Below are 19,928 nucleotides of genomic sequence, written 5' to 3' on the forward strand. Positions count from 1 at the left end.
CTACCCATTCGGCCTCTGGGACCAGCCCCCCTGCATTTGCAGTATCAAACCCTCTGTTAGTTTTGCTGGTGCCGAAAGTACCTTTCCAAGACATCAGCACGGGATCGAAACACTTTTGCACGGGGGAGTTTTACTGAAAGGAACGAAAAGCAATAAAGGAACCAACACAGGAGGGGCTGTCTCTAGACTGGCCAGTTTTTCAGGAAAATCAGCCGCTTTTCCGGAAAAACTTGCCAGCTGTTTACACTGGCTGCTTGAATTTCCGCAAAAGCACTGACTTCCTACTGTAAAATCAGTGCTTCTTGCGGAAATACTATGCTGCTCCCGTTCGGGCAAAAGTCCCTTTTGCACAAAGCTTTTGCACAAAAGGGCCAGTGTAGACAGCTCAGATTTGTTTTCTGCAAAAAAGCCCCGATCGCGAAAATGGCGATCGGGGCTTTTTTGCGGAAAAGCACGTCTAGACTGGCACGGACGCTTTTCCGCAAAAAGTGCTCTGGCAGAAAAGCGTCCGTGCCGATCTAGACGCTCTGTTCCGAAAATGCTTTTAACGGAAAACTTTTCCGTTAAAAGCATTTCCGGAAAATCATGCCAGTCTAGATGCAGCCAAGGTGCGGCAGGGGGCTCTTGCAGATGCCGGAACTTGCTAAAATGAGTCAGTTTTCACCTTCCCAAAAGAATCGAGTGGAAAGGAGCGCTCCTTTAAGGAAGGACGGGCTGGAAATCTGGTCTGCCGAATTTACAGCCTCTACAGGGGGGAAAAGCCACGAAGTCAGGATGCCTTTCCCATAAGGCCCTGCGGATAGGACGTGATAGTCATCTAGCTCTTTCCCAGACCTGATGCAGGGAGTGGGCCAAGAGGTCTAGGTGGCTCCTTTGGACTTTCCCTATCCAAGAATATGACCTGCCCCCCCCCCTCCGCAGTGTAAATCAGTGCAGCCTCCTGGCTGCTCTAGGCTGGAATGTGCTTCCCGTGGTCCTTAAAACTAGGGAACCCTAGCACCGTGGGAAGCCAGGGGTGTTGTGTGCAGAATTCGTCTGTCAGCTGGACGCTGGAGGGGCAGGTCCTTAGTGCAGGGATATTCAGAGAGCCTTGATGCTGCCAAAGCAGCCGAATAGGCCCTTCGTGCACCCGAGAATTGGGAGTGAAATTAGCTCCCTGCCCCGAGGCATGTGGGTCGCCCAACGTGGAGCATCACCACTGCAATTCCCCGGCTTTACGCGCCCGCCGTTTCAGCTTTCGCGCTGCATTCGTGCCGGGGGGAGAGGGCCTGTCCGTGCTCCAGACTCGGCCATCACGGGCTTACCTGGCGTGGGGCCCCAAACCACTCTGTACCCAGTGGCCCCAGCAACTGAGTCCCAGGAGAGCCGGGCGGAGTTGGTCGTTACGTCGGTCACTGTCAGGGTCTGCACAGCGCTGGAGGCCACTTTGAGAAAGAAAGCCGAGCAGCATGGGTAAGCGGAACGGGTTAGGGGGCTGCAATAGCTGTAGGAAGGCTCCCCCTGAATTCACGAGGACTTGGACGAGGGTCCCACGGAACCTGAGACAAACCACGGTGCACCCGGCTGTTCTCTGCGTGCGGTGGACAGACACGGGTGGTGGGTGTGCGGGACAGGGAGACCCGGGTACAGGCAACACAATATCGCATGATATTCTTATTGATAAACTAGGCAAATATAACTTAGATAGGGCCACGATAAGGTGGGTGCATAATTGGCTGGATAACCGTAGTCAGAGAGTTGTTGTTAATGGTTCTAAATCCTGCTGGAAAGGGATAACAAGTGGAGTTCCTGAAGGGTCTGTTTTGGGACCCGTACTGTTCAATATCTTCATCAATGATGTAGATATTGGGATAGAGAGTACACTTATTAAGTTTGCAGATGATACCAAACTGGGTGGGGTTGCGACTTCTTTGGAGGATAGGGACATAATTCAAAATGACCTTAGCAAGTTAGAGAAATGGTCAGAGGTAAACAGGATGAGGTTTAATAAAGAGAAATGCAAAGTGCTCCACTTAGGAAGGAACAATCAGTTCCATACATACAAGATGGGAAGCGACTGTCTAGGAAGGAACATGGCGGAAAGGGATCTAGGGGTCATAGTGGACCACAAGTTGAATATGAGCCAACAGTGTGATGCTGTTGCAAAAAAAGCAAATATGATTCTAGGTTGTATCAACAGGTGTGTTGTAAGCAAAACTCATGAAGTCATTCTGCCGCTCTACTCTGCACTAGTTAGGCCTCAGCTGGAGTACTGTGTCCAGTTCTGGGCGCCACATTTCAAGAAAGATGTGGAGAAATTGGAAAGGGTACAGAGAAGAGCGACAAGAATGATTAAAGGTTTAGAGAACATGACCTATGAAGCCAGGCTTCATGAACTGGGCTTGTTTAGTTTGGAAAAAAGAAGATTGAGGGGGGACATGATAGCGGTTTTCAAATATCTAAAAGGGTGTCACAAGGAGGAAGGAGAAAATTTGTTCCTCTTGGTTTCTGAGGACAGGACAAGGAGTAATGGGCTTAAAGTGCAGCAGGGGAGGTTTAGATTGGACATTAGGAAAAAATTCCTAACTGTCAGGGTGGTCAAATATTGGAATAAATTGCCAAGGGAGGTGGTGGAATCTCCCTCTCTGGAGATATTTAAGAACAGGTTAGATAGACATCTGTCAGGGATGGTGTAGATGGAGCTTGATCCTGCCTTGAGGGCAGGGGGCTGGACTCGATGACCTCTCGAGGTCCCTTCCAGTCCTATTATTCTATGAACACCGGGATCAGCCTGGCTGATCATCTCTTTTCGGGGTTTGCACTGCCACCTGTCACCACGGCAACCAAGCATCGCCTCAGGTCTTACAGTGCTCTGTAAACTAACATCGTCTGGGGACGGAAATTGAGGCACAAAGAGGCAAAAGGACTTGCCCGGAGGTCACCAGCTCAGGCTGTTCTGGCGCCACTGCTGCCTCTGCGGGGGGTGAAAGGCGGAACTGCAGCGCACTTTCTGCAGGGGAAAAAAAAATCCTGCCTCTCTCGGACAAGAATTCTGCGCAAGCCACAAGCATCACCTAAGGGGAGGGGGCAGGAAGTGAGACAAGGGGTGGGGGAGGAGGCTCCCCCCTGCCCCTCCCGAACAGTGCGACCAGTGGCAGCAGGGCAGCAATACAGCCCCAAAGACTGCAACTTGCAACCCCGAAAAGGCCCTGGCAACCGCTGGGGAAAAGCAGCCCAGGTGGGCTAGAAAGTCACACACGAGGCAGCCCGGAGGTACGAGCTTACTGTGCCTAATTGGAAGTCTGACCAGTACTAGCCCTTTTCTCCCTTCCTCCCCCGCCCCAGCCGGCTGCACATTCAGCCTCTCTGACTCCCTGCTACACCTTCAACCGGCCCCAATCCCTCGTCCTTCTAGGCCGGAGGTCTCGCTGACCTCAGCCAAACGATCCCCACTTGCCCGCCCCAGCACCGCCCCAAGGGGGGCACAGGGCCTGGGGCAACCCCTTCCAGTGCCCAGGGAACCCCCCCGCCACAGGCCCCTCCCCTGTCCCCCACCCTTATCTCCTCCCTCAAGCACCGCAGCCCAGAGGATTGTGGGGCCCTTGTGTGGGGGCGGCAGCAGGGGGTCCCCTCCCCTCCCGGTAGACTGCTCCCCACCGTGCCACCCTCTGCCAGCCGGCCGTGCCTCGCTTCTCCACAGCGCCGGGACTCGGAGCCCCCCGGGGCCTGGCGCCCTGTTTCCCGCTGCCCCCGAGAAGCTGCACGCAGCGGGCTGGGAGAGGGGGGCGCGGCGGCGAGCAGGCTGCTGGGCGGCGCTGACTCCCGCCACTCACGGGGTAAGTGGGGCGGGAGGGACGCTGCCCTTGCGACTGCCACCCCAGGCCCACATAACCCCCGGTCCTGCCTGTCCATAGGACTATTGGGGGCGGCCCCCAAAGCGCAGGGCCTGGGGCGAGCGCCCCCATTCATCCTATGGACAGGACGCCCCCACGTCCCTGCCCCGGGACACTTACAGGTGGTCGCCCTGCCGCTCACCACAGGCCCCTCCACGTCCCCAAAGATGGGGTTGACGGTGACGGTGTATTCCAGGCCCGGCTGCAGCCCCGGGATCATGTAGTGGGTACACGTGTCGTCCAGGTTCACCGTCTGAACGCCGCCCTCTGCGCCGGAGAGGAGACACCTGCTGAATGCGCCTGGGTCTGGCCCCCCCACTTCCTTTCCTGCCCCCCCCAGACTACAGCACGCAGGACGCCCATTAACTGCCACACGCTGCCCCAGTCCGAGCCAGCAGGGGTCACCCTAATGGGGAAGACTCGGGTGGGCCGCGAGGAGAAGAGGAAGGTTGGTCTTGTGGTGAAGGCGCCAGATGGGGATTCATGAGCTCTAGGACCGACTCCCCTCCCTGAGTCCTCCCCCTTCAGTAGTAGGAGGGAACCAATTTCTCCCTGCAGCTCTCCATTGGCCGGGCAGGCCAGTTGTGCCGTGCCTCAGTTTCCCACGTAAGATGGAGATGATGCTATTTCGTTTCTCTGTCTCACATGCGTCTCAGCTCTTCAGGGAAGAGGCTGTAAGGCTAGAGCTTAGCCCCATGGCACCCTGATCTTGCTCGGGGCCTAGTGGCTCTACCGTAATCACAAATAGTGAAACATGGCCACGCTGACAGACCCGGGGTGGCCTGTCCCCAGTCTCCCAAACTTCCCAGGGGCCAGCGAGTCGTCAGGAGGTCCCCCACTCCATGGCCTAAGGAAAACAAACCAAAGCAGCACACTACAAGCGGCTGCCTGTGATTGACACCCATACGTGTAACGCTGCTCAGCCATTCTGCAGGGCTGTGTTCACAGCCCATGTTACGGCCGGGGAACAGGCAGCACCAAGATGGGCTCCTGGAGAGTCATGGCACAGCCGGGATGTAGACGCTCAGGACCTCAGACCTGTATTCCTTCCGCTAGGTCACCCCGAGAGATGAGGCCTTTTCACTGTCCCACGAAAGCCCTGGGCTCCGCACCTGACCGGCTGGGCGGAGGGCCAAGCAACCCGCTTCGCTCCTGATGGGAGGTTTCGGAGCCCAGCTGGATCCAAAGGGGCCCGGCTGGCGGCAGAGCGGTTCGTGGGTCCCCAAGGGAGTCCTCTACCGTCTCACTGGCCTGATAGGGCTGCCCCGAGGGCTGAAGTTGAGGGCGGTGCGTATCTGTGGGACTCGGGAAAGGGGTCAGCTCCTCTTCTCTAGGGGATCACACAAAGTATGCTGGGACCAAAAAGCTGGGAGATCCGCCGGCGACAGTCCTGTCCTGGCTGGAAGGAGACAGCCAAACCTCCCACTTTCCCATGTCTCTTTCGAGTTCCTGCAGCGATCATTCCCCTTGCATGCAGAAAGCCGGGGACGGCTCTTCTTAGTTCAGCCACATGGGGGTGCCATGCCCCCACGTTCCTTCTGCGGCAGCAGCATCCCTATCTCCCCCACCCCCTCCCACACACACATACATACACCCTCTGCATCAGTGGCTATTTTATTTGATCTGCTCTCTGCCTTGGAAGCCGGGATCAGCCCCGTCCAGAGAGACACGTTCCCTTGGAGGAGGAAAGCTGCCGTGTGGACCTGTCCCTCAAAGCAGCGCTCTACAAGCAGGGCGGGACAACGACCGGCGCTGGCTTCATCACCAAAGGGACAACGGTGTGTGAGTTACAACGCCAACACAGCGGTCCCGACCCCTTCTGGGCTCCAGCCCCAATGCCGCGTGCCAGGGAAATTTGCAGGGGTTGGGTTTTGTTCCTTGCAAGGGATACGGTGCGCCCACGCCCACACAAACAGCCCTCTTGCTAGGAAGGCCTTGCAGGGCTCATGACACTCAGTAGAGCGTTTCTGATTACCTCCAGCGGGGGGCAGTCATGCCACATGCACACGGCCCCGTTCCTCTCCCATCGTGGAAGGGGGAAAAGGAGGCACTGAGAGCTAAAGTCAGGCGCGCACACACACACACACACACACACACACACACACACACACACACACACACACCCTCTCTTCTGGGTGAGCTGAAATGCAACACAAGAGCCTATTCTTAAGGACCAAGCCAGAAGCAAAAGAACCGACGGTTATCTTATATTCCCAGCACGGCATAGTGCCAGGTGCTGTACAAACACAGAGCAAAAAAGACTGCCTTATGCATGCCCACTCTCCTGATTTCCAGCCAAATGATCCAAACCCAGCTGGGAGGACCAGCTTCATTTCTGCAAACTTGGGGGCTGCGTCTAGACTGGCATAATTTTCCACAAATGCTTTTCACGGAAAATGTTTCCGTTAAAAGCATTTGCAGAAAAGAGCGTCTAGATTGGCACGGATGCTTTTGCGCAAAAGCACTTTTTGCGGAAAAGCATCCGTGCCAATCTGGACGCGGTTTTGTGCAAGAAAGCCCCGATTGCCATTTTCGCCATCGGGGCTTTTTTGCGCAAAACAGTTTTTAGCTGTCTACACTGGCTCTCTTGCGCAAATACATTTGCACAAGAGGGCTTATCCCTGAGCGGGAGCATCATAGTATTTGCGCAAGAATACTGACAATCTTACATTAGATCGTCAGCGTTCTTGCACAAATTCAAGCGGCCAGTGTAGACGCAGCCAGGGTGTTTATTTGCCCTTTGAAACCCATTCCGTACGAGTTTATTACAAAGTAGCAGGAATGATGCCACTTTTCCTTCCCTAGAACATCTTCTCACCAGGGGATCTTAAAGTGCTAACAGATACCATTGAATCAATGTCCCTAAACAATGGGCATTATCCCCATTTTACAGCTTGGGAAAGTCAGGCACCCCGAAAAATTACTCGCCCTCGGTCACCTGGGAATCCCTGACTCCCTGTTCTTTGTTTTAACCACACAACTCTCCTTCCCGCAGGGTAAACATAAAATAAGCAAATCTGGATTTCGAACACTCCTCCTGCTCAAACCAGCATGAAGGGTGTTTGAATCAAGGGTGAGAGAAAAGACTCCAGGGCAAAACTCTGGATTCAAATCCCACTTTAGGGCCAGGATTTCAACCTGCTCTATGTCTAATCTCAAGCTGTGTTGGGAGAAACTCGGGTGGGAACCCGGCCCTGGTGCTGCTAAACAGGAGCTGACCAAAGCAAAAGCAGAGCTAATCATGATGCAGGCTGCTAAGAGAGCATCATGAAAACAAGACAGTCCTCTCGTTCCTAGAGGCGCTACCTGCGGGCACCCAGGTCAGCCTGTAACCTGATGCTCCCCTGACCGGGGTCCACCTGGCCTGGATGGTGTCCGTCGTTTCATTCTGCAACAGGAGGCTTTTCACTGGCAGAAGCTTCACTGTAAGAGCAAAAGGGAATAAACATTTCAAAAACGCTGCCTTGCAACTCATGCACTCGCCAGCTGCCTCCCGCCGGCGTTCGCCAGCAGGGAGAGATTTCCCGGAGTTCCTGCAGCGCCTGTCAGTTGTAACGCATCTCATAAGAGGCGGTTGTCCACTCATCAGGAACAGTCACTCTGCTCGAGCTGTCACCGTCGCGTTCTCCGGCCCGCGTGGCGGATGTGCCGGTCTGGTTTGATTTACACGGCGGGAATAGAAAACATGGGGATGCCAACAGCTCTGCAGGCCGAGGCTTAGCGAGAGAGCGAGGCACAAGGGGGCAGAGAGGAAGGCTACTTCTTTTAAATCCGGGGTGGGGAAGCCCTTGGCTTGCCTGGATCCAGCCCCTAAAGCTCGGGGTTCTCCTTTCCCAGCATGGGGGAGCTAGTTCTGGCATTCCAGCCCTGCGGCCCCCACTCCCAGCCCACTCTTGCACCTCCCCTCTGCTCCTACCCCCTACCTCCCGCCCACACCCCAGTTCCCGGCAGCTCCCTCCCACATATTGAACCCCTCATTTTTGGCCTCACTGGAAAGCCAATGGGGGGGGCACAAAATCTACTAGCCCAGGCCCCCTAGATTCTAGTGTGCGAGGGGAAAGTGGAGAGTGTCTTTCTCTTTTGCACTTAGGAGCCATATCAGTGAGGGTTTTTTTTTGCTTCCCACTTGTGTTCAGCCCCTGACCGATTTTTCTGTGGGTCAACAACCCCTGGTCCCAAAAAGGTTCCCCACCCCTGTTTTAAATACTGGCCAGACACTCAACTAGTATATATCTCTGCCTAAATCCCAGCGACTTCCATGAAATCGAGGATCTAGAACTGTTTAATTTAGAGCTCTTGAAATTTCCGTTCTGGGTTGGGGGTGGAGCCTAAACAACCAAAAGGCCCGCCCCTTCAGATGTGGGAGGGGCCACAGAGCCCAAACAACAACTAGCTGCAGTGAAAGTGGCCAGCAAAGGAGTCCTCTTTATCCAGAACACAGTCTGTAGCATGGCTAGTTTCCTGCTTCTAGACCCCTGCCTCCCACTGGACATGCTGAGCCCCACATCCAGGAGCAGGAGGGAGCTGGCCCAGCTGCTGAAATTGACAAGGAGGGTGTCAAACAGAGAGTGGGTGGAACCGATTAGGAATCTGTTGACTAAATGTTGAGGTTCATCCCAAAAAAAAAATGATTGGACTAAACCACAACATTTAAGGAGAAATGGCCAGGTGCAAAGAATTTCTCAATTTACAATTTTTTGGAAAAAAAAAAAGTTTTGAAATATCCCTTTGCAACGTGACTGAAACACAAAACCCTAGTATTTTTGTCCAGAATTATTTTCATTTAGAAATTCCAGCATATTGGAGTAAAAAAGGGTTTTCTTTTCATTAAAAATGAATGTCCAAACGCAAAGCAAAACATTTTGATTGGCCGGAACGGACAACGTCATCTGATTTTTGGTTCACCAAGGTTTTGAAAATGTTGCCTTTTTGTCCTGATTCAGAAAAGGAAACGGTCTAGAAATCTCAAAACATTTTCCAGGATGGGGAATGCATTTCCCACCTAGCTCTGGTGATGGGCTTTGAGTGACAGGAAATAAAGGAGGTGAGGCTTTCTCTGAAATATCAAGAACAGGTCGTAACTGATTTGATGGTTCAATAAAAGACAGTTACCCATTTGGCCAAGACTTGTTTAAAATGGCTCCTAAATCCTTCCTTTGACTTCAGACAGCGAAAGGAGAGCCCGAGTGAGTCTGTTTTATGATATTAAAGGGGTCGGGACGGAAGCTAAACGGTTGAGAGCAGTCTCCCAGCGTGTGCCAGTGAATGTGAGCATGTGTCTGGGATCGGAGCGGAGTGAGCATGCAGAGGAAAGTGTGCCAACGCACTGGGGTGGATGGAAGGACATACCTTAGCATGCATGAGAGCACAAAACTAGGGGTTTGTCTACACTGACCCGTTTTGACTCCAAAACCTGCCTTTCGGCAACAAAATAACATGGCTGTGTCTAGACTGGCCACTTTTTCCAGAAAAGCAATGTCTACACTGGCAGCTTGAATTTCTGCAAAAGCACTGACGATCTCATGTAAGATTGTCAGTGTTTTTGCAGAAATACTATGCTGCTCCCATTCGGGCAAAGTCTTTTTCCGAAAAACTTTTGCGCAAAAGGGCCAGTGTAGACAGCAGAGATTTGTTTTCCACAAAAAAGCCCCTATTGCAAAAATGGCGATCGGGGCTTTTTTGCAGAAAAGCGCGTCTAGATTGGCCACGGACGCTTTTCCACAAAAAGTGCTTTTACGAAAATGTTTTTAACGGAAAACTTTTCTGTTAAAAGCATTTCCAGAAAATCATGCCAGTGTAGACATGCCCATGAGTGTTTACACGGCAATGTGACTTTTGTGGGGGAAAACCACTCGGTTTTGGTGACAAAAAACTTCCAGCCCTGCGAGAGACTTTTCTTTTCCCCTCCCTTTATTGTTGACAAAGAGCCAGCGTGGACTCTGCTGTTTATTTTGTCAAGAGAATTGGATTCCGCCAGTATCCCACAATGCCTGCCCTGACAGCTCTGTTCAGTGTTTTATGATCTCTGCTGCCCTGCAGGCATGCACCCACCCCCCTCCTGTTTCAAAGCTCCGGGAAGTATCTGACAGCTGAGTGAGCTGCTCTCTCTGGGGAACAAAGAAAAAAGCATTGGAGTGATCTTGTTCTGCCCTGCTAGGAACACAGAGACAGGCAAACTGCTGCTACAGTGGGAGGGCTGGAGAGACAGCTGTGCTGCTTTGACATTTGTCAGCATGGAGAGCTCACAGAGCTACGAGAGAATCCCAAGAAGCGCAGGGATCAGCTCAGCCTTCCCACAATGCTGCACTGTGGGATGCCCTCCCACAGTGCTTTGCTCTTATCTACTGACAGGGAGCTAGCAAAGTGGCCATGAAACCTCGACAATGGGAGGCAGAAAAACCGGTTTGACCGGTTTTCACTTTTGATGACTTTTGCATGTCAACAGCACTTATGTGGCCAAACCTTCCCAGGATAGAGCTAGCCTAGGGGTAGAGTGTGCGTGAATGAGGCAGGTGTGAGAGCAAAAGCAAGCGTGCAAAGAAGACCGTTCAGCTGCCCATCCAGCATGCAATGGAAAACATTCCTGGGCACAGGGCAGGCATGCGAAGGAGAGCAGGCATGAACCCCAAATCCCGCGCAATTCAGAATCCCACCAGAGCAGGCAAACCTCTTACATGTTCTCCCCGTAGCGGACACTGGCTGGCTCGGGCCCTGGCGGTACACCGCATAGATACTGACGGTATATTCTTTATCCTCCTGCAAGTTGCCAAGCACGTGGGACGTGACCTCGCCTGGCAGGATCTGCTCATAGGTCACGCCGGGCCTGTCTGCTGTAGGGACCAAAACCAAACAGGACACCCTGGTGAGTGACGCCTGTGGGCGGAGACGTGAGGCATATTGGCCGGTCTAATGTCAGAGGATTAGATGTGGGACAGCCCCTGAATGGTACCGTCGGGGGCTGCCCAGGAAAGACGGGACCAACGGGACCATCCTGCCCTCAACGGGACCATCCTGCTTTCTGCAAGAGGCTCCAACCTCATTGAGAGAGGCCAATGCCACGTGGCCCCAGAGTGACTGTAAGAGGGCACAACGCACCGCCACGGCGCCTCCTGCTGGTCACATGGGAATTGGCTCTTTAGCCCTGGGGCGCCCCCTTTCGGCTGGTGTCTCACCCTCTGGGACCTGCAGCTCGTGTTAGGAGCTGTGTCCTTTCCCGACCACAGCACCTTTCCCTCCGGTACTGCTTCACCACAGCGCCCCCACACGCTGGACTCTTCCCCTTCAGGAAACCCCCAACCCTCTATGCCTTCCCAGTGACCCACTGCCCATCGTCATCTAGCCCCCGCCTCAGGGGCAGACTGCAGCATGACATGGCCGCTCAGCACTGGCAAGGGGGTGTGGACTTGCTGCCTTTGCCTACCCTGGCTGCCTCAGCAGCCTCCAGCCTTGAGAGCAAGGCCTCAGCCTGGGAGCTTGCCTGGCCAGAGCTCCCCAGCCCTGCTCTATATCAGGAAGCCTCTAGTTTCCCTAGCAGCCAGGTCCCTCCTGCACCTCAGCTGGAGCAAGAATGAGTGAATCTCCGCCCCACCAGGAAGCCTCATTTATACAGCCCCAGCTGGGCCCTGATTGGCTGTATCTGCCTCAGCTGCTTGCTCCACAGCCCCCGCCCTCTCCTAGGGCTGGATTTAACCCTTAAAGGGCCAGTGCAGGGCAGACACCCCATCACAATACCAGACAGCTCAGCAATGCCACACAATCTTCACTGCACTGTGAGGCCAGGGCTAGGCCTTAGAGCACAGAGCTCCCGAAGTGGGCGTGAAAATACATGCGGCTGGTGAGCAATCCCGCGTAGCTCACGACTTACCTCTGGGGATGTAGATCTTGTAGCCTTCTAGCTTCCCGAGCGGAGGGGTCCAGGCTACCTTGAGGCTAAGGAGTCCTTCTTCTATGACCCGGAAATTGGTCACTGGAGGTATGGGCGCTTTAAGACACACAAGGGAGCCAGAGGTTAAAGGGCAGGGCTGCTTCCCTGAGAAGACCGCCTTACAAAGAGAAACTCCCACAATCTCCGAGGAGGAAGAGACGCAGCGGAAACAGACACCACTCGCCCAATGGCAGATCCCCCATGCTCCCGTCCCTCTCCTCACTAGCAAAGTCCCTTGCTTCATCCCACCCACACACCCTCACCTTGCAGGGTCCCTGGCACATGCGCAGAGTGCAGGTCGCAGGCGCAGAATGTTTCAGGATCGCCCACAATGCACCACTGCGTAGGACAGCGCTGGGAACGCTAGGGGGTCTACCTGCTCCTGGGTTTACGATGGCGCCGTGGCACTGTACCCACATCCAGGAGGCACCCGCATGTGGCCCTTCTTCCCTCCGCTCACACTCCCTCCGATGCTCCATCCCGTTCAGCCTCCCACCCCTGAGGTTCCTCTCCCCACCCTCCCTCCATGAAAATGGTGGGCGAGACCTCTAGGGAAGAGGCCATGTGAGGGCAGAGCCTTCAGACAGAGCACAGGTGGAAGAGGGGCGAGAACATAAGAACATAAGAACGGCCATACTGGGTCAGCCCATCTAACCTAGTGTCCTGTCTGCCAACAATGACCAATGCCAGATGCCCCAGAAGGAGGGCTCATAACAGGTAATCCTCATGTGATCCCTCCCATCACCCATTTCCAGACAAACAGAGGCTAGGGACACCATTCCTACCCATCCTGGTTACTAGCCATCCATGGACCTAACCTCTATGAATCTATCTAGCTCTTTTTTGAACCCTGTTAAAGTCCTAGTCTTCACAACTTCCTCTGGCAGGGAGTTCCACAGGTTGACTGCACTGTGTGAAGAAATACTTCCTTTTGTTTGTTTGTTTTTGTGGCGCAGTGGGGGGGCTGCCTGCTCTGTGACTCGGGGTCCCCCTGCGCTGGGATGGGAGATTCTCACTGACTCTCCCAAATGTGTATTAACCCAGACACCCAGGCTCAGTCTCCCAGGGAGAGACAAAGGAAGGAGGGCGGAGACCAGCACCTGGCTGGGGGGCTGGGCTGGAAGAGAGTTTTAGTTTCTGTCTGGTATCATGGAGGAAGCAGCCTCAGCAACGGGCTGGGATTTAGGGGCCTAGTCTCCCCCATCTCAAGGGGGGGGGGGCTGAGGTATCCTAGGCCTGCCCTGAAACCAGATTGCAGCTTTGCTGTGCTGTATCCTGGAGAAGCAATGAACTCCCTCTATTCTGCTGGCTGGCGGAGTCTGTTTGTGCCACTACGGGGGTGCAGGAGGCGGGGGACCCCCAACGCTCTGCCACAGTTTTAAACCTGCTGCGTATTAATTTCATTTGGTGACCCCTAGTTCTCTTCCCCCCGTGGCTTGTGCCCCTCCCCCCCACAGCAGGCCACATCCTGGCCCCCGCATGGCTCCCACCCCCTTGTCAGATAACCAGAATGTTTGTTATCCAGCATGCCCGGGGATTAGGGCATGCCGGTAACACAGGTTTTACTGTATTAGGATTCTGGGGGGAAGTTTCTGTAACCAGAGCCTGTAGAGGCAAAGTTTTCAAGCTCTCTTGCGGGCCCCCACCGTCTGCACTCAGAGTGCCAGAGTGGGGAACAGCCCTGACACCCCACCACAGCTCCCATTGGTCCAATGCACAAAGCAACTTGCTGAATTGTGGCCCAAGAGAGCTCACTTGTGCTCAGGCCCTTGGAAATCGTATTGCATCGCACAGCATTGCTGATGAATTGGATACCATCGTTCATTCAATCGGACAGTAACGCATGCTTTCAAAGCGGCACCAAACAGACACACGGTGTCCCGCTGGCTTCCGGACACGTCAGCAAACAGACAGCGCGGAAAGCGGTGTCCAAAGGACACACTCACTTGTCTTGCCCGTGACAGTCGCCGACTCTCCACGGGTGTCTGCGTAGACGGCCAGGACCGTGAAGAAATAGTTGGTGTCGGGCTGCAGATCTGGCACTAGCACGCTGCTTTCCTTGCCATCCACAACGATCTGCTGCAGGCAAGAGAGGAGAGGTGGCCACAGTTGGATGAAGCAGGCTCGGGCTCTGATGAGCTACGCAACAAGCCATGCAGCTATGGGAGGACAGGGCTAGAATGCCAGCAAGGAATTCAAGCATTTTGATCTGGCTGGGCGTAAAAGGGGATTTGCCCTCGCCACAGATACAAGCTTGTAAATACCACAGAGAGGAAACCATTACAAACAGGGGCGTCGACAAACTTGCTGGGCCCCTTGGCGAGGTGTGGCACCACCTTCCTGGAAGGGGCAGGGCCTCTGGCAGAAGGGGCGGGACTTGGAGCACACCTTGCCCCCTCCCACCTTAGAGCTGCCTGAAGTGCACGGTACGGTGCGGTGCTCCAGCGGCGTTTTAAAGGGCCAGAGGCTCCAGGCTCTTTTGAATCACCGGATCCTGGGGCAGTTGCCCTTTTTGCCCCCTTCCGCCACCCCGTTGGTGGGCCTGATTACCAAGGAGAAGGGGTTTGATCTAAAGCCGTGTTCTCAAGTCAGCGGGAGACGTTCCATTAAGGTGAAAGGCTTTTGGATGAGAAGTCACGGGGTGCAATTGGTAAGCAGAAAACGGAGGCTGAAAATTTATTTTGGAGTTTTATTGGGCTAGTCCAGCTCTCCAGAGCAGAGGCCGACTCTTGTCGCACACACGCACAGCAGGGCCCTGGTTTCAATCGGAGCTGCTGTGATGCAAATAATAATGACATGCAGCGTAATATCTCGCCCCCGGCCGCTGTGAGAGGGCCCACTGGAATGAGCAGACAGGACCACTCGCCGGGCACTGGGGTGGCAGCATCTGCTCCAATGGGATTAGAGATCACTGCTGTTGACTGGCGTGCGGGTCCCCCCGAGGCCCCGAGGACAGGAAGGGGAAGGGCGGGCGTGTGCTGAGGAAGTGGTTCTACCCAAGCCAGGCGGAAGACTGGGAGCACCGGAACGCCGTTGAGAGAGCCTGCTGGTGAGATTTCCAGCCTCAGCTCAGGACAAAGGGAGTTCGGGATGGAAAAGAGCCATTAGATTAGCCCCGCCTCTCACCCGCCTCTAGATTAGCCCCTCCCCTCTAGATTAGCCCCACCTCCCACCCTCAGTTTGGTTCGGGACGGAAAAGAGCCATTAGATTAGCCCTGCTTCTCACCCGCCTCTAGATTAGCCCCTCCCCTCTAGATTAGCCCTACCTCCCACCCTCAGCGTGGTTCGGGATGGAAAAGAGCCATTAGATTAGCCCCGCCTCTCACCCGCCTCTAGATTAGCCCCTCCCCTCTAGATTAGCCCCACCTCCCACCCTCAGGGTGGTTCAGGACGGAAAAGAGCCATTAGATTAGCCCTGCTTCTCACCCGCCTCTAGATTAGCCCCTCCCCTCTAGACTAGCCCCACCTCCCACCCTCAGGTTGGTTCGGGACGGAAAAGAGCCATTAGATTAGCCCCGCCTCTCACCCACCTCTAGATTAGCCCCTCCCCTCTAGATTAGCCCCACCTCCCACCCTCAGGTTGGTTCGGGACGGAAAAGAGCCATTAGATTAGCCCCGCCTCTCACCCACCTCTAGATTAGCCCCTCCCCTCTAGATTAGCCTCACCTCCCACCCTCAGGTTGGTTCGGGATGGAAAAGAGCCATTAGATTAGCCCCGCCTCTCACCCACCTCTAGATTAGCCCCTCCCCTCTAGATTAGCCCTACCTCCCACCCTCAGGGTGGTTCGGGATGGAAAAGAGCCATTAGATTAGCCCCGCCTCTCACCCACCTCTAGATTAGCCCCTCCCCTGTAGATTAGCCCCACCTCCCACCCTCACGGTGGTTCGGGACGGAAAAGAGCCATTTGATTAGCCCCGCCTCTCACCTGCCAGCCCAGGTGTAATAGCAGCTTTGATGGCTGGGATCATGGCTCCCTCTAGTGGCTGGCCCTGGTGCTCACAAGGGCCTTCTACAGCTCAGCCAGGCCTGTGAGTTATACGAATTAGGCTCTGGACCAATTGCTAGTCTGGCTGGCTCTGGGGGTTGGCTTGGCCCTTAGGAAAGTGGAGGTCAGTTCCCTGCTCTGCCCCAGGCTTCCTCCTTGACCTTGAGTGAGTCTCCTAGCCTTTCTGTGCCTCAGTTCCCCATCTGTATAAGGGGGATACTAGTCCTTGCTCTATCTTTCTGGGGTGTATAATAATAAACAACAATGCTGATTGGGGGAGCCCATTACTGTCGGAACTGAGCACGCGTGTTACGGACCAGGAGGTGCTCGGTTCCTACAGCGTTGTTGTTTATTACCATAGTCCCCAGGAGTCCCACCATGGAGTAAGACCCCCTACTATCAGGGGCAGCAGGACTGTGCTACCCAAAGTTGGTGCCAACAGGAAATCTGAGATTTCCACATGCCCAATCCCTGTTGGGAGTAGAAGGGGTTATAAATCAACCTCTTGAGCTTCCCCCTGGCCCGCGAGGTACGGTCCAATCATTTCAATGAGAATGACCCGGCAACGGGACACTACACCCTTGTGGAGTGATCCCATGGCTCGTTCCTGGCCAGTGGCAGAATCTGGCCCATTACCACCTGACATAACCAAGGCTCCCGTGCCCCATGTGTGAAGTTCAGACTCCTCTAGCGCCAGCTGTTTGATCCCTCCCGGGGGCGTCCCAGCCTAGCCCCCCGTGAAAAATGCGCACTGCTTTAGCGGTGTTTTAAGACATGTGCATAATATTAACCACACCTGGCCTGTTTTTTCAAAAGTCTTCTACAGAGACAAAATAAGACTTATTGGGACCCTGGGCACCAACAACATTTCAGCTCCGCCTCCCCCATTCTGCCTCACCACATGGCCCCGCCCCCTGCTCCTCCCCTTCCCCCAGGCCCTGCCCCCTGGCTGGACGAGAAGCCAGAGCTGGGCCATGGTAAGAGGTGTCCAGAGAGCCCAAGTCGTTGTGGGGACCCCTGGATGTTCCACCTCCCCAAGAGGTTGGCCAAGGCGGCAGCCATCACACCCTGTGTTTCTGAAAATCAGAGGACGACCAACACTCCACGTGCCGAACTCAGACGGTTCCCCTATGACCATGGAGGGGAAGGGAGAGAACGGTTCCCCTATGACCATGGAGAGGAAGGGAGAGAACGGTTCCCCTATGACCATGGAGAGGAAGGGAGAGGACGGTTCCCCTATGACCATGGAGGGGAAGGGAGAGGACGGTTCCCCTATGACCATGGAGGGGAAGGGAGAGGACGGTTCCCCTGTGACCATGGAGGGGAAGGGAGAGGACGGTTCCCCTGTGACCATGGAGGGGAAGGGAGAGGACGGTTCCCCTATGACCATGGAGGGGAAGGGAGAGGACGGTTCCCCTATGACCATGGAGAGGAAGGGAGAGAACGGTTCCCCTATGACCATGGAGAGGAAGGGAGAGGACGGTTCCCCTATGACCATGGAGGGGAAGGGAGAGGACGGTTCCCCTATGACCATGGAGGGGAAGGGAGAGGACGGTTCCCCTGTGACCATGGAGGGGAAGGGAGAGGACGGTTCCCCTATGACCATGGAGGGGAAGGGAGAGGACGGTTCCCCTATGACCATGGAGGGGAAGGGAGAGGACGGTTCCCCTATGACCATGGAGGGGAAGGGAGAGGACGGTTCCCCTATGACCATGGAGAGCACCTCCTGGTCCGTAACACGCGTGCTCAGTTCCGACAGTAATGGGCTCCCCATCAGCATTGTTGTTTATTATTATACACCCCAGAAAGATAGAGCAAGGACTAGTATCCCCCTTATACAGATGGGGAACTGAGGCACAGAAAGGCTAGGAGACTCACTCAAGGTCAAGGAGGAATCCTGGGGCAGAGCAGGGAACTGACCTCCACTTTCCTAAGGGCCAGGCCAACCCCCATGGAGGGGAAGGGAGAGGACGGTTCCCCTATAACCATGGAGAGGAAGGGAGAGGACGGTTCCCCTATGACCATGGAGGGGAAGGAAGGATGTCTACCTGCTGCTGGTCCTCAGAAATGGGCTGCCCCGTAGCGGAAAGTGAATTCAGGAGGACGTGGTATTCCGTCACCTTCCCCGTGGCTGGAGTCCACGTCAGCCTCAAAGAGCTGTAGCGTTGTTCGCTGACAAGTAAATCCCGGGGTCCGATGATCTTCTCCGCTGAAAGCAGGCGGGGAAATAAATCTGGATTTGGGATGTGGGGGTACGTGCTTATTGTGAAATAAGCTATTTCGGAATAATATCAGAGGGGTCGCCGTGTTAGTCTGAATCTGCAACAGCGGCGAGGAGTCCTGTGGCACCTTATAGACTAACTGAAGTGTTGGAACATAAGCTTTCGTGGGCAAAGACCCACTTCGTCAGATGCCTGTCATCTCATGTCATCTCGTGCATCTGACGAAGTGGGTCTTTGGCCACGAAAGCTGATGCTCCAACACTTCAGTTAGTCTTTAAGGTGCCACAGGACTCCTCACCGCTTTTTTGGATTAATAATGCCCGAAACAGCTATTTCAAAGTAGGCGCTGTTCCTCGTGAAATGAGGGTTTATTATTCCAGACTAAGAAGCCCTTTACCCTGAAATTATTTCAACATAACAGGCTTGCTGTGTAGACGCTCACCTTGCTAATTCGAAATAACGCTGCAGTGTTGTGGTGCCCTTACAGCCACCGCAGGAGAAGACTTCTGTTAACAACCCTGCCCTTTCCCTTCCAGAGACAGCCTTGAAAAGGAAGTCTCGGCCAAGGCAACCCAACGAGTAAGACTGAAGGAGACCGGGAGCTGGACTCGAGATCTGTGCCAGGTTTGAAAGCTCTCATCCCCCAACAAAAGGCAACATGCCATTGTGGAGTGAAGAGAAAGGTCAGGGACACCCATCCTGCAGGCTGTGTCTACACTGGCCACTTATTCTGGAAAATCAGCCGCTTTTCCGGAATAACTTGCCAGCTGTCTACACTGGCCCCTTGAATTTCCGGAAAAGCACTGACGATCTACTGTAAAATCATCAGTGCTTTTCCGGAAAAACTATGCTGCTCCCGTTCGGGCAAAAGTCCTTTTCCGGAAAACTGTTCTGGAAAAGGGCCAGTGTAGACAGCCCAGATTTCTTTTCCGCAAAAAAGCCCTGATCATGAAAATGGCGATCGGGGCTTTTTTGTGTAAAAGCACGTCTAGATTGGCATGGACGCTTTTCTGGAAAAAGTGTTTTTCCAGAAAAGCATCCTGCCAATGTAGACGCACTTTTTCCGGAAATACTTATAATGGAAAACTGTTCCGTTTTAAGCATTTCCGGAAAATCATGCCAGTGTAGACGTAGCCGCAATGTTTCCAAGCTCTTCGTTTTGCCAAAAGATTCAAAAAGGTTTCTTTTGAGTCGATGTGGCCCCGGGATAGATGCAAACCCTGTTCCTTGCATGGAAATGAGCCAGCCCCAGGGAGTTCAATGCAGTGTAGACACACCCTACGGGTCTCATATGCCCTAAAGGTCCATGCATGTGAATAAAGGGGATGCAGGAGAGTAAGTCTAATGGGAGGTAGGGGACCGCCTGGGAGCGGGGAGGCTCACTGATGGAGGAAGGGGTTGACTCAACCAAACTGAAAATAAGGGTGGGCAGAGGGCTGGACTCACCGCTCACAGCTTGCTTGGTGGGCTGTGGAGGCTCGGAGGCCGTGACGCAGAGCCTTCGGGAGAGTTTAGGGGACAAGTGAGCCAGTTGGTGGAAATCTTCAGCATAGAGCATGTGCTCCTCGACGGGCTTGGAAGCTATTCTCCGCAGCTCCTTCCTATTGGCATTCTGAATGCCTAAAGGCGGGGAAAGGAAGAGGAAACAAGAGGCCTGATTCGTCACTGCCTTCTACCTGGCGGTCCCTCTTAGGCATGTCTACACGAGGCAATTATTTCAAAATAACTATATTTGACTCAACTCCGGACTTTACAAAATCCCACTTCAGGGAAGCCCCAAAAGTAATCCGAGGCAGGCTCCATTAATGTGGACACGCTACTTCGACTTAGAGCCCCAGGCAACACTGGGGAGTAATTCGTTCAAATGACTCTGGGGAGTCGTTATTTCGAAATAGCGGCAGCGAACGTCTACACGACCGCTATT

General features: G+C 54.2%; 1 protein-coding gene across 24 annotated transcripts in view; it reads right to left on the reverse strand.

Annotated features, from left to right (window-relative positions):
* LOC102464061 (uncharacterized) overlaps nucleotides 1–19,928 on the reverse strand; it is a 252,426-nt gene that overhangs the window by 202,306 nt on the left and 30,192 nt on the right. For 21 of the 24 annotated variants that reach the window (XR_016349502.1, XM_089778116.1, XM_089778115.1 and 18 more), the window contains 8 exons: nucleotides 19,451–19,624; nucleotides 17,831–18,015; nucleotides 13,743–13,875; nucleotides 11,737–11,853; nucleotides 10,547–10,702; nucleotides 7,179–7,295; nucleotides 3,993–4,139; nucleotides 1,305–1,424 (listed from right to left, as the gene is read on the reverse strand). Coding sequence is in view for 23 of the 24 variants with exons in the window: in XM_089778116.1 (XP_089634242.1) it covers nucleotides 1,305–1,424; nucleotides 3,993–4,139; nucleotides 7,179–7,295; nucleotides 10,547–10,702; nucleotides 11,737–11,853; nucleotides 13,743–13,875; nucleotides 17,831–18,015; nucleotides 19,451–19,624 (1,149 nt within the window). In the remaining variant the exon portion in view is untranslated. The remainder of the gene's footprint in view (nucleotides 1–1,304; nucleotides 1,425–3,992; nucleotides 4,140–7,178; nucleotides 7,296–10,546; nucleotides 10,703–11,736; nucleotides 11,854–13,742; nucleotides 13,876–17,830; nucleotides 18,016–19,450; nucleotides 19,625–19,928) is intronic. The other 3 variants (XM_089778099.1, XM_089778095.1, XM_089778101.1) reach the window with 3 other exon arrangements.

This window comes from Pelodiscus sinensis, chromosome 1 (genome assembly GCF_052426305.1).
Source record: "Pelodiscus sinensis isolate ZL-2025 chromosome 1, ASM5242630v1, whole genome shotgun sequence".
Classification (NCBI taxonomy): domain Eukaryota; kingdom Metazoa; phylum Chordata; order Testudines; family Trionychidae; genus Pelodiscus; species Pelodiscus sinensis.